This window comes from Microtus ochrogaster, chromosome 10, assembly GCF_000317375.1.
Source record: "Microtus ochrogaster isolate Prairie Vole_2 chromosome 10, MicOch1.0, whole genome shotgun sequence".
NCBI lineage: Eukaryota > Metazoa > Chordata > Mammalia > Rodentia > Cricetidae > Microtus > Microtus ochrogaster.
In genome coordinates, this window is record NC_022016.1 from 20,587,899 (window position 1) to 20,603,008 (window position 15,110).

At 38.1% G+C, this 15,110-nt stretch overlaps 1 protein-coding gene across 4 annotated transcripts in view; it reads right to left on the reverse strand.

Annotated features, from left to right (window-relative positions):
* The window catches only part of Zdhhc21 (zinc finger DHHC-type containing 21), a 48,361-nt gene that overhangs the window by 7,386 nt on the left and 25,865 nt on the right, over window positions 1-15,110 (reverse strand). For all 4 annotated transcript variants that reach the window (XM_013348265.2, XM_005352675.2, XM_026781918.1 and 1 more), the window contains one exon: window positions 6,447-6,563. In XM_013348265.2, coding sequence (XP_013203719.1) covers window positions 6,447-6,563 — 117 coding nt within the window. The remainder of the gene's footprint in view (window positions 1-6,446; window positions 6,564-15,110) is intronic.

Here is a 15,110-nt window from a genome sequence, read left to right on the forward strand (position 1 = left end):
ACAGCCTCAGCTACCAAACAAACCATTCTTTCAAGATCCTGAAAATCACATATTTACGTGGCATTGCTACAATTAGTTCTGAGAAACGTTTATACCCAGAATGATCTCAGGATCAAAACATCTAATCCTCCAATCAGCTTGTACAACTGAGCAATACAAGAGGATGCCTCACTGTTTTAAAAACTGGAGTTCATTTTAAAAAAAAAATCAAGTAAACCCAGCAAGATTTTTCAGAGACAGGTATTATCATCCCTACTCTCTCTGTCAAAACTTTGTTTTCTCCATTTTTTTAAAAAAACAAGAGTTATTTATTTATTTATTATGTATGCAGTGTTCTGCCTGCATGTAGGCCTGCTGTCTTCTCTTCATGGCTAATTTTGGTGTAAGAAGCGATCTTTCAGATTCTGTGTAAAATTATGTTTGACTGCAACTGGACTGTGTCTGGAACAGAGAGAAAAAGATTTCTTAGCAGAAGAGAGTGATAGATTCACTGGAAAACTGAAATGGAGTGTAGTATGAAAAGCAAGAACTTATCAGCATAGCTTTCTTGGTTAACAGGCTAGCAGGGCTGAGAAGCCAGGCCCTGAGCACAGAAGGCTGATAACCGCTCTCCTGTGAGTCCACTCTCACCAAGTACCACACTGTGACACATATGCTGTGCTGGGGGGAAAAGAACGTATGGCAGAGAGGCCTTAGACACACTGAACAACACAAAAAGGACAAACAGTCCATCTGGTTCCATTAACTGTCTTCGGAGGTAGAAGAGTCCTTATCTTTGGGCCTTTTTACTCTGGAACAGTTTCCAAAAGGACTTTCTTACCATTCCAGACGTTAAGACCTGATGAGAGTAAAGGCGCCATCAGAGAAACACCCCTGAAGACAGCTCCACAGCTTCCACAGGCACCTCAACTCTGTTCTCGTAGGTTTCCTTGGCTATTAGGCCTCTATGCTGCACACAGCTACCTAATTTACGACTCGATGCTGACTTAATATAGCCTTGGAAACACCTTTCAGGGAAGTTTTTGTAGTTCATGATCATATACCTGCTCTGTCTCTGAGTTCTAACATTATGAGCTTCATTTGATTGCTAACTAGTACAGAAACAGCAGTACATTCAATTTTTTTTATTCTATTTTTAGTTATATGTTGTGTGTGTACGGTGGCAAAGGGGAGGTATGCACGTGAATAGAGGTGCTCATGGAGGCCAGAAGAAGGTGTCAGATCCCCATGGAGGTACTCTGACCAAATTTGGGATCACTGCAAGAGCAATACACGCTCTGACCTCCATTTAACTTTAGAATCAAAAGCACTAGCAGGACAAAGCTTTTGGTATATGTCTGCAGGACTGAACTAACTCGGCAAATCAGAAATAGCGTAATTCTTTAGTTTTAATTTTTTTCAAGGTGAAAGCAGGGAAGCCCTCCTAACCATCCTTGCCCCCAGGACTCACCGGTTTACTCTAGAAATGGGCGGTTCCTCAGCATCCATCGCTAACAGAGGACCAGCTGTGTCTTTTATTTGGAATGTGACGTTGACATAAACATTTCATCAAGAACAGGACAATAGTGCAGAGGCAGGTTTTACATTTATAGCTACTGGAAACCTCTTTCCAAAATGACTTCTCTGCTTTTCTCCATCAAACCATCATCTGGCTATATAAAATTGGTAAGAAATTAAAGCTCTATATCTCAACTACCAAGTAGGAATGCTTACCTCCTAAGTTTTTGTGAGGTTTAAATGGATCAATATGTATTAAAACTCCTAGTAAATCTTCAATGACTGAAGAATCCTCATTTTTATTTTTTATTAAGCATTTCCTCATGCTTAAAAAGAGTATTTCAATATATCAGTTATTCAAATTATGTGTATAGGACTTTATAATGAAAGATAAAATGACTGAGGATATATATGTAGTCCTACAACCAAAAGGAGTTTAAAATCCATTCGTAAAGCAAAAACTTGAAAGTATATAAACCATTGTTCATTTACTCATCTATTTATATAGAGTAACCAGCTACATGGCAAGGTCTTTAAAAAATGAGCAAAGATGTCCACACACACACAAAGAAACCACATAGGCACACATAGGTCCCAGAGGGTGACTGTGACCACACAGACACACATAGATCACAAAAGGTGACCGTGACCACACAGACACACATAGGTCCCAGAGGGTGACTGTGACCACACAGACACACATAGGTCACAGAGGGTGACTGTGCAAAAGGTGTTTTATTGGTGACTTCACAGTCACCAAAACAGCTGAAAGAACTGAAAATCTATGCTTCCAAGTGAGATCCAAACCTATGCTTTCATATTTTAATATCAAAATTAGTCTTCCGATGAGGTTTCTGGTTATCAATAGTAGACACAGAGTTAGGGAACTGAATGTGCCTTGGGATTAGGGCTTGGGAGATCACCAATGAACCAACAGAATGTGTGAGAGACACTTAACTTCATTTGGCAAAGATCAAAAGCCAATACATAGAAAATTTACGCGTCTTCTAACCTTACTATGCATGTGAATTTAGACCATGAGCTGATGAAATAAACTTCTCAGAAAAATGCCTACTAACAATAACACAGTATGTTTAGCAACACAGCACATAAACTGTCTCTACATTGAGTGACGGCCCTCTAAGAAGTCTATGCACTAAGTATCTCCTATAAGCACTATCAGAACACACATTGTTTTCAGCTTTTACATTCACTTGACTGTCTGATGCAGTCCCTGAACAAATCACACTGAGTAAAGAGGAAGTGAGGTATAAAAACACTTCTGCTCAGAAACAAATTTACACAAGTTATCTACCTCCACACATAATTGTGATTACTACAAAAAAGAGAAACTAGTCTCTATAAAATTCTTACCATCCACATACAAAGAAATATATCCAATCTTAACATAGAACATGAAAAGCATCTAAGAAACATAATAAACTTGGACAATATTTTTAGGGTTTTAAGACAGCATTAAGGAGATATGTCACATAATTTTACAGTCGGAAAGGCTGTATTAGAAATACACACACACACACACACACACTACACAAACACACACACACACACACACACACACACACACACACACACCCCTTAGAAAGGAAAGCAAAAATGCCAGAGATCTCCCATTAAAGAAAGATGTTCAGTGCTGGCTGCAGCTAAGTATGCTAAGCATGATTTGCACACAGACTACATGAATTCACTGATTGAGTGATATTTGGCAAAACTCAATTATAAAGATCGACAATTCCAAGTCTATATTTCTGAATACATATTAAAAAGCAAGAAAATCTATTAACTGATTAATAAAATCTTACTTAATAGCTAACCTCCTTTAATCTGATTTAACATTTTGAACATGAGATAATTTTCATTGCATATGATTAACTTCAGTGAAAATTAAGTCACCATCTTAATTACAGGTCTACTGCTGTAACCAGGACCATGGCAACTCTTAAAAAATGAATCATTTAATTGGAGCTTGCTTACATTTGCAGAAGAACATGGTGGGGAGCAAGGCAGCACACAAACCTTCATGGTGCTGGAGAAGTATCTGAGAGTTCTATATGCTGATCCACAGAGAGACAGAGACAAAAACAGACTGACTGAGCTTGACACAGGCTTCTGAAAGCTCAAAGTGACACACTTCCTCTAACATGGCCACATCTCCTAATCCTCCCAATCCTGTCAAAGAGTTCCACTCCCTGATGACTAATTATTCAAATATATGAGTCTATTGGAACCATTCTACTGCAAACCACCATAGTCACCATGTACTAATAATTCTTTCTATATTCAGGCAAATACTGACTGCAAATCAAACAAGGGTTGGAGGTATAAGGAGAAATATTTTCTCTGTAAAGATTTTAAAAATTATCTTTTGTATTCAACTAGAATCCAAGAACATCTGTGAGACCAAGGCAACAATCACTTAGCTTTATTAAAGCTGCAGCTCACCATACCCAGCTTCACCTCACTGAGCAACAAATGCACTGTGCTCCAAAGAGGACATCAGGAGCTCACACAAGTGCACAAACTCCTGTGTCCAGGAAACGGAAATGCTTGCACACATAATTTAGACAAAGTGTCAGAGGAGTGTCACAGCAGGCAGCAGTCCCTGTCAGAACCTCCCCAGGGATACTGGCCAGCTGTTGGGCTTCTTTCAATGGTAACAGGACCAGTCCGACTAACCCAAACTGTCAACACTGGGGTAACAGGACCAGTCCGACTAACCCAAACTGTCAACACTGGGGCTCACCAGCAAGGACTTCCCTCTTGCTGCCTGGGACTATTGAGCCTAAGTCTGATGTCAATTACATTAATAAGAGCATCACTATCTACTTCATTCAGATACAAGAGAAAAGAGCTAAGTCTTAGTGAGGGCTGCTAAGCTAACTTGTTTCCTAGATAAAGGAAACTGCATCAAAGCCAACTGCTTTTGTAAACATGACTTTCAATTCAGTTACAGTGCACAACACATACATTTAAAGCCTAATTTAAATCAAATGTGAAAATAAAGTAAACCCTTAAATTTCTGCTTCAGATTTGTCAGTTTACTAAAATGCCTGACTGTGTTACAGTCCTTTAATTTTGGAAATAAAATTATGGGGGGAGGAGTACTCATCCCAGGTCAAAGAAAACAATGGGGAAATAATTATTAAAATTGGAACCCTGCTTCTATGAAATCTTAGCTAAAAGTATAGGAGCCAGCATTTGTTTTGCCCATTTATTATTAAATAGACCCACATTCAAGCTATGGAACTCCCAGCTCTCCCTAAGGAAATTATATCCTTTTGGACGGGGGGGGGGGGGGGAAGGGGATGGGGGGGGGGGGAGGGGGGGGGAGGAAAAGGGTAGGGAGATGAATCAATCCCTGTGACATCTCCATTGCTCCAATGCTATCTCCAAATTCACACCAGCTCACAGTGTAGAGATCTGTGCACGCAGATATGATGAAAAGGTGTCCAGAAAGTATCCAGAGATGAAGCCTAAGCACCATCTACATTTTTAACTCCCTAAACAACTTGCACAGTATGGCAACAATTTACATAGCATTGATATTGCATTAGGTATTATAAAGGATCTAGAAATGATTTAAAATATATAAAAGATGTATGAGCAAATACTATGCTATTCCAATAAGGGATTTTAACAGTTACTGTGAAGTTTAGTATCCATAGGGCATCCTGAAACCAATTCTCTATAGACAGCAAGGAAGGGCTGTATAGTTCTCAATTCTAGTCCATCCATCCATCCATCAATCCATCCATCCATCCATCCATCCATCCATCCATCCATCCATCCATCCATCCCCAGGCCAGTACCACAATTCTTGAATACATTGTTTAGTGGTAGTGTTGAGGTTTTCTTGTTTATTCATTATATGTTGGTAGGCACTTAAATGAACATATGCAATATCGATGGTAAACAGAATACAATGCTGCAGCCCCTTTGAGCATGCATACATACACTCAAATATATAATGTCTACAAGGTTATTTTGACAAGGTTGGTCAAAAGGAATGTACATTTTAAATTATGATAGGCATTGACAATTCACCTTCCAACAATTTAAGTCAAATTATATTCCTTCCCATAATATTTAAGAAAGACTAGTTGACATACATTTTCTCCAATGGACTATTCTTTTTTCAATCCTTATGATTTTTCTCAGTTTTTAAAATCTCTTTTGTTATGATAAAAGGATTTGAGTATGATTGCTCTAAAAAATGACTGACACTACAGTAAGTCTCATCTCTCATTGCCTCTCTACCATATCCTCAAACTGGCCTAAGAAACACATGCAATAAATGCACCCATGAAAAGAACAGTACCTGACACTGCCAAGTGTTTGCTTTAATTGTTCCAATTAAGTGGTATGAAAAATGACTGCATCCAATGTAGAGAAATGTCAAAGTAGACTTGCCATCCCTCAAGACATTGTTCCATGATAAATATAAGAGGAGGAGCTGACAGTCTTTCAGACAGACTTGATAGTGATGACTTAGTAAGTTAGTCTGAACATCAATAAATCAATTAGGACATCCAAGAAATGGTTTAATTACTAATAAAATGTTTGTCTTAGCAGTTCTATCTTTGGGAATTCTTAAAGAATTTTTAAAAGAAAAAGTAGCGTTATCTGTAACATAAGAAAAATGATTGGTGTGTTATAAAAGGAAATAAGATTAGAAAAATGACTTCATGCTAGATGCTAACACTAGAAGTATATGTCATCAGTAAGACTGTATGCATAAGGTCTGCTGTCATATAAAAATACTCTGCTCATTTTTAAGAGGGATGCAAAACTTATGTATACTTTACACACAATGAACAGCTGTAGGCAATATTCTCCTTTAACTTGTAAACGTCACCTAAGTTTTTAGAATCAGGTCCACAGTTACACATTTGTTTGTACAAGTCAGTTTACACTGAAAATATACTTACTGTGATGATGCCAATCAGCTGTGTGTAGAAGAGTCCAGTTATTCCAACTAACATGGTAATGCCCATAAAGGCAGCTAGTCTCATGATAGCCAGCTCATGCCGAACAACAAAGAGGTCCTACAAAGAGAAAGGAAGTCTTAAGAACTGCTTACTTTTGAGACCATAACCAATATGCCACGCATAAGTATTCCCTTACTGCCTTAAAGAAACCACCTGCTCCGTTTGTTCCATGTCAGCAACACAAATATTAGAAATTTTCAAAAATAACTTTAGAACTTACAACAAAGTTGTAAGGATTTCACTACTGTATTGTGCCTTGAAATAACAATCTCTCTCAATACCAGAGTTGCTAGTTACTTTTATTTTTAAAGACTGCTTATGGCAGAAAACAAAAATCAGAGAAGGTATGGGATGTTTGATCCACAAAGTAACATTTGTTATCACACTGTAAAAATTTTGTAATGTACAGGCATGATTTATAATATTAAAATCAAGTGACCCAAATCCCTAATAATTATCTAGTTTAGCTGCAATGGGGTCCTGTATCCCAGGACACAGGTACAGCCTCCCCAGGCGTGCTCCATTCACTCCTCCAGGCAGTCAGCCCTGGGACACACACGATAAACAAAATGATGTGCTCAACACCCCAGGAACTATAGGGTACTGCAGAGATGGAGAAGGAACATGGTGGGAACGGGGGCTGTGGTGAGACAAGGGTCATTTGGCCATTTCCAGGGAGTGGAACTGAGGATTCTTAAAGGGAACTGGGTTCTAATGACAAAAAGAAAACCACTTCATTTAGCATCATGGTTACTGAACAAACCAGAGGGAGTCAAAGACTTAGGATTCTCCAGGAGCTTAACAAGCTGTTAAACTTGGAGTAAAACAGCCAGTTCTTAGATGCAACAGGTGGAGTGGAAGGGTGCCCAATACAACCAACCATTGGGTGCTGATGGTCTTTTCCTGATTTAGGGTAGGGATTAATGGTGTTATAGCAATCCCAAAAGGTAGGGCCAGGTATGGTGGGCGCAAGCATCCCAGAGCTTTGGGAGATAAAGGAGGGAGGACAAGGAGGCCAAGGTCAAGCTGAATAGCATGGAGCCCAATTTCTGAAGAATAAATAAATAAGTAACAGAAAATAAAATATTAGGTGGCCGCTGAAGGAACAGTGTTTGCTTAAAATGAAGGACTGATGTCTTTCTGTGGATAAAGCATTAGACTCACAGAAAACATCTTGTTCTATACCTTCAACACTTATTCATTAGCCTAGAAAATTTAAAACTTACCAAGCCACTTGGACTGTTATGTAGCACTCAAATACTAGGCTGTCAAATTCTGAATACTTACAAAAAATAAAAATGAGAAGCAATGTACTTCACATATGAAGCAACAACTTGAGCATTACAAGAACTGTGTGTTTCTTGTTCATCTCATGTGCGAGAAACTCCAGATGAACAAAGAAAATCCACCCTACTAATTCAAACCATGAGGAACACTCAAAATACATTCACTCCCCAAACATCTCCGGGAGCTTATCACGTGAGCCGTGCCCATGCACAAGTCAGTGCTGCTCTCCTTCCAACTTCACAGTGCCTGCATCCTGACATCCTTCCCGTACTCACGCACACAACAAAGCCCGAGTCCACACCCCAACCCAAGCTCCAAGGTTAACCAGGTGCTTCCCGGCCATCTGGCAGGTCTGAAACTACACTGCTGTTTTTGTTAGGTTTTATCCTTTTGAGAGTTACTGACAATGGTTTGGGGTGCTGTGCCTTCATTTCCCATAAGTCTCTGGATCTTTAGTACATGGTTTACGTGGTAGAATGATTTGAAACATGGGTATGCAGAAATTACTATTCTGAGCTGACTACTTTGAATCAAATAAAATCTGGCCTGTCTGCTTCCTATGAAAAGAAAGAAAAGTTTTTTTTAAACTACTATAATTTACAAATGTTATTAATATGATAAGACTAAAATCATCTATTTTTAAAACTATATGTGCATTTGGTGATATATTTAAATTACCTATAGAATAAAAAATAATATAGAAATTGCTTATCACTTTTATAATGTTAGAAAACTGGACTCCAAGTTTACACATGTGTTACTTATATCAATACTAAACTCTGCCTTTTGTTTCTTTCTTTTACACAGAGCAATTTTATTTATTTTTATTTTTTTGACATAAATAAGTAAACAAAATTTAATATCTTGAGTTATAGGCTCAATGTCCTTTGTTTATGGCTAGAAACCAAATATGAGTGAGTACATCCCATGTTCCTCTTTTTGGCTCTGGCTTACCTCACTCAGGATAGTGTTTTCTATTTCTGTCCATTTGCATGCAAAATTCAAGAAGTCATTGTTTTTTACTGCTGAGTAGTATTCTAATATGTATATATTCCATACTTTCTTTTTTTTTAATTTTTTTTCTTTTTAAAGTTCCAAACTGCCTTATCAAATGTATCAGCATCAAGAAGCATTTGTGCTCAGAATATTTGCTAACAGTGTTACTGGGTGAACATGGTACCAACATTCATGTGTCAAGGTCCTAACCCCCAAAACCTCAGCACGTGAGTACCACAGAACCTGACTATATTTGGAGATGGAGCTTTTGAAGCTGTGACACTGAAGTGGGCACTCCTCCGATATGACTGATGCCCTCAGTCTATGTGGCAGTCTTTCTATGTGGGCACAAAAAGAAGGTCCAGGACTCTTCTACACAGAGGAAAGACCACTGAGGACACAGTGGGATGGTAGGTGTCTATAAGCCAAAGAAACAAGAAACAGAGACTACATATTTTAGAGTTTAAAATAGAAACAAAAGTCTTTAAAAATGACTGCCCTAGCCCAATGCAAACCAGTCTAACACTGAGGGATTTGGGTTCTTTGGTTTTCCAAGAAATAAACTGCATCATATCTGACATATCTAACAAAGAGATTTGAGTTTTCACAATGACTAATCAATTTCAAATGCAGAGACTAATGTTGATATAAAAATTTATTTTATAATAAGAATACATTTTATTCTAGTGTTAAAATCCTTACAGTTGTATTATTAATCTGCATATCTGGGCCTTTCATCAATTCCAAAATATAGGTGGAGTGTTTATAAGTTTATTCTGTAATTCTCTGCCCTCTCACCTTCTCCGAAGAAACAGAAACTCTCTCAGTTTCATTACATCTGAATACACATAATCAAACATTACATTTTGTATATATGCACATGCAACTTCGTTATCATAGAGCAAATGCAACCAACACCTGATTTCCAGGCAAACAGTGAATACTAAAGAAAAACAAAACTTGTTGTCTTACCATATTTTATCAGTAGAATTTCTTTAAAAAGTTGGAGCAATTCATAAGAAACTGAGTAATATATTTTCCTGTTAAATTCACAACTAAGTGCAGCCCTACAGTGTTTGGTAGAATGACAACACTGCTCCCATGTTTTAACCATTTAAACTCAGAGGCTGACAGTCTCAGATGCGAGAGCTGCTATGTCTTCCATGTTAAATGCTGCTCTGTTTACAACTAGATGCCACAGAAACTGTCTCATGGAGACATACACAGCTAACCTGTTATTATAGCACATCTCAGGGCTTGCTACAAAGTTTCTATGCTCCATCTGTCAAGACAGAAAAAGAATACACTGCCATAAAGAACTGACAACCGTTAGAGTTGACTGCTTTTGTCCACCAATATCTGTGGACGTTATAGAGAGCATCCCTAGCAGTGAGTCAGCACAAATGAACAAAGAAGCTACATTTCCTCCACACTAATAAACTAAACTAAACTAAACTAAAATAAAATAAAAGTTTATTTTTCCATATTGATTTTAATCCCACACTCTTCTTTGTTTTACTCATCAAAATTTCATAAAGCTAAATATGTATTTCATCAATATTCTCCATTTTCAGGGCCATAACAAACAACTGACCTTGCATATGCTAAGTAAATGAAGACCGTTAAGGCCTCAAGTATTGAAATAGTAATAAACAGCAGAAGAAGTCAGATTACCTTTAAGGCTGATTATAAACAAATACTTTTTAAATTATATTGAGACTTAGAAATATCTAAAGGTACTTGCAATCAATTCTGGTTATCTTTGTTTTTATTAGACAAAAGCCTAGGCAAAGAATTGTGTAGCATAATTCTAAGACACAAAATCCGAGTAGCAACACTATCAGACACGCACCAGTCAGGACAGCAGTAATAGATCTTGCTAGTAGCAGAGTCTGGCCACTGAGCACTGTTCATTTTCCTCTACAAATATTAGCAAGTCAGCTGTTTAAATTCTCTCTCCTCTCTTCCCCTCCTGTCACCCCTGCTCTCATGTCATTAAATGCAGTTTGTTTGATTTTGCCCTTCACATAGAAATAACTATAAAAGAATCAATCAGAAGTTAATTTGAATATACTTCATCTAAAAACAATTTTAAAAGCTTAATTTTAGACCTGAAGTGGCATTCCACAAATGACTGGCTGTGTACCCTCTACTCCTAACACTACAGATTATTTACTCAAAATACTCCTCTGACCCTCTCATAGATAGTAATTACTGTCTACAATAACTAGTGCCAGTGGGTATACATTTTTTTTAAAAAAAATTAAACTACTATGACATCTTTGATGCTATGACTACTACTATTCTATCATGACTACTATGATAGAATGAACAATCTTTATGTTAGATAAAAATATAAATGCAGGCTGCCTCAAAAAAGGTAAGAATTCATCCAAATATGACTCTATTAACTTGTTATTCTTTGAAGAGCAAATTTTGTAGTATGACAGTATATTTCAAATCTATATTTAAAAATTTTTAAATGCTAGTATAAAATTGTCTAAAAATTTTTCAGGCACACCAGTCATGGTGCACATACCTACAATGCCTTCACTTGGGGGTGGAGGCAGGGAGATACACAGCAAGTTTGAGCCAGCTTAGGCTACATGAGACACTGTTCCCTCAGGAGGCACTGGCCCAGTCATCTTGTCAAGTGGCTTCTCAGCACAGATAAGCACAGATCTCTGAGTCCCCACTATCTCACAGTCTCAGGGGCACTCCGCTATTCCAATAATATACAAGAAAGAATTATCTAATCTAAGATAAAAGTTGGAAAATACATGACTGCTGAAAGATTTATGCCCTAGATATAACCTGAGAGTTTACTCTAAATACAATGATACCTGCCTTCATATTTAATTAAGAATCTGCAGTTTTCTTTTATTTCAGTAATACACCAAGTGACTAAACATCTGCTGATGAAACCCTTAAAAATAAGTGTATTGTAACAGTCAAATACAGAGCTTGGCCAAAGATGAAAGTTCATTGTCTTCAATCTCCATTTAATGTACTTAATTAGAATAGTAAATTATCTCACAAACAATGAGTTTACTAAATCCTATAATAATTTTTATCCCAATAATTAAAATACATCAATTCCAAGAGTTTTAAGAAAAACCCAGCATTACACTGTCATGAAGAAGGCAAACAAATTTAGTGCCTAACGACTCAAAGCTTACGCTTTACACATTTTCCAAAACTGATTATTTTATTCTATTTGCTAAAAAAAAAAGCCCAAGCCTGTTACTCAAATTTCTGGTAAATTCTACATACCTATTTATTATTTTCTCACACCAAATGAGATCTTGGGAATTTTTTAACTTAAGATCTAGTCATTTTATATCATGATATAAGTCTTTTGCATCCTTATATGTATACGACCTGTGTGCCTGGTGTACAGACCCCAGGGGAGGGTGTCAGATCAACAGCAGCTAGAGATAGTTAGGAGCCACTAGGTGAGTGATGGGAACCAAACCAGCATCCTCTGCAAGAGCAGCAAGTGCTCTCAACACAAAGCCATCTATCCAGTTCCTGTAGTTTTTAAATTACTGTTTTCAATGAGGATAAAACATAGAAACTTCATGGGTTTTCCTAGCAGAAGAACTGCAATATAAATTAGTTTAAGAAAGAAATCCTGCCAGGTGGCGCACACATTTAATCCCAGCCCTAGGGAGGCACAGGCAAGTGGATCTCTATGAGTTCAAGGCCAGCCTGGACTACAGAGCGAGTTCCAGGACAGGCTCCAAAGCTACACAAAAAAACCTGTCTCGAAAATCCAAAACCAACCAAACAAACAAATTCTATTTGGGGTATCAATTCACATTGAACTATGCCTTACCCATTACACTTTCTATAGCTTCCTTCCCTCAACAATGAATATGTTCAAGTATTTCCCCAAAACTTCACAAACATCCAGGCAAGGTGGTCTTTTGAAGGTAAAGATTAAGAAGAAGCATGAGGCAGGTAGCAATCCAGTGGTGGAGGGTTTGCCCAGCATGCACAGAACTTAGGCTCATTCCCCAACACTACAGGGGGAAATACGATTTTTTTTTAAAGCATGAAGTTACTATAAGAAAAAGGAAAACCTGGGGATAATTGTAAAGAAACTAAAGTACTACATCTCAGAAAGAGATCTCCTAAAAACAGAAAATAAGAAATGGAAAATCAGATTCCCAAATGGTTCATTACCCAAAATTTGCAAACAGCCTGCTTTCTCTCAATTTTCTTTCTCAAGAGGTATTCATAACAACCAGATTCTCATGGACACTGGGCAAGTGCCATTCATAGGCAATTATATTCTTGTAAGTGAATAAATACTTTCATCTTAAAAACTATCCTGTACCCAAGAGTTGATAACACAGTCTTTCCCAACCTAGAAGACAAGCACTCAGCTTCAGGATGGAGACAGGAGGAAAGAGGCTCTACTGCCACCTGTCTACATGAAAGAGCATCCAGAAAAAGCAGGGAGAAACCTCACTTCTTTTAGGAGAGAAGTATGGGATCAGGGTCAAGCACACACCTGCTGCACAAAAGATGCCCAGGAACCATAAACTCCAAATGAGCTCAGGATCTCCGGGGTCTTCACTGCACATCTCAAGTAACTAGAGATAGGAGGTGGATGAGAGAGGGCTGACTCAATCCGGCCTATAGTCCACACATCCTCAAAAGCAGGACACAGGTTTTTATTGATCATAGGAAATATGAAAAGGTTATGAAGAAAGTCCTATAAATACATATGGACTAAAATGTCTGTAAAAGTCAATGTGATACTGGTGGCTTCCCCACTGAAATTAGTGGTAACTTTTTACAATGTCACCTTCAAAAGGACTTCTATAAAAAACAACAGTGGAAGCCGGGCGGTGGTGGCGCACGCCTTTAATCCCAGCACTCGGGAGGCAGAGGCAGGCGGATCTCTGTGAGTTCGAGACCAGCCTGGTCTACAGAGCTAGTTCCAGGACAGGCTCCAAAGCCACAGAGAAACCCTGTCTCGAAAAACCAAAAAAAAAAAAAAAAAAAAAAAAACAACAGTGGAATATTACTTAGCCCAACAACACTTGCCATAGTCAGTATTTTACAGCAGACTTAACCTCAAATTTGACCATTCCACCGAGCCGCCTGTAGTTTTCCTGGTTCACACTGTTTTTCTTCTGTTTTGCTAATCTCTATCTCACTATGAAGTATGTCCAGAGCCCAACAGAATTCAAACCTTAGGGCCACATAAGTTTTCAAACTTCAAAGAACCCTCGTTACATAGGTTAGGGCAGCAGTGTTGCCCCTTGGTGTTGCACAGTTAGGCAGCAATGATTAGAATCACCTGCAAAAAAAAAACAAAAAAAAAAACCAGTAACGAAAGCTTTGCTGCCACCGACATCTGTGAGAGAATCTCTGTAGGAGACTAAGTTTCCCAATGTAATACAAGCTTTGTTGTTGGCCTCCAGCTCCCAAATAATGACACAGAGACTGATTATTAATTATTAATTATGAAAGCTCGGCTTTAGCTTAGGCTCGTCCTACTAGCTCTTATAACTTAAATTAACTTGTTTATTTTAATCTACATTTTGCCTAGTGGCTTACCTTTCTTTCATTCTGTCTGTCTGACTTCCTCCTTATCTTGGTGTCTGTTGAGCACCTAGATTCATCTCCTACATCCTCTCTCTCTCTCTGCCCAGAAGTCCCACCTATACCTCCTGCCTAGCTATTGGCCATTCAGCTTTTTATTACACCAATCACAGCAATACATTTTCAACAGTGTACAAGTGTGGGATCCTACAACATCCCAACAATGTGAAAAGTGAGATAAATCCAGTCCATGAACAGCTATGCAACACAGTGACAGCAGCCAACCCAAACAGAGCGTAGGCCGAGATCCCAGAGCAAAGACGCTCAAAGGCAACGGGACCTTCTTTACTGCATGCTCTCTTGCATGGGGAGGGCACTAGAGAACACAATCCACAACAGACACCTCAGCCCACCAGTCGAAACCCCAGGAAGATACAAAGAGGAGTAACAGAAAATTGAAACTAGTCCTTCATAAAACTTAGCAACCAAACAGCCTACAAAATAAAAATGCACGACGTTCTCCTAAAAAGTCACCTCCCTAAGCCCAATTCACGATGAGGAAAACATGTCATCTGATGGGGTCAAGATAAACATTCTCCTTTATCTTATACAGAAGAAAATAAGAAGAGTAAATTAAATCTGGAGTTAAAATACATCAACATCTTCACAACAGGCCATACAATTTGCTCAGTACTCAATAAAATTTTAATAGGCCTATCAGGGTATAGGACTAATATTTGGTATGGACAAAAAATAACTTTA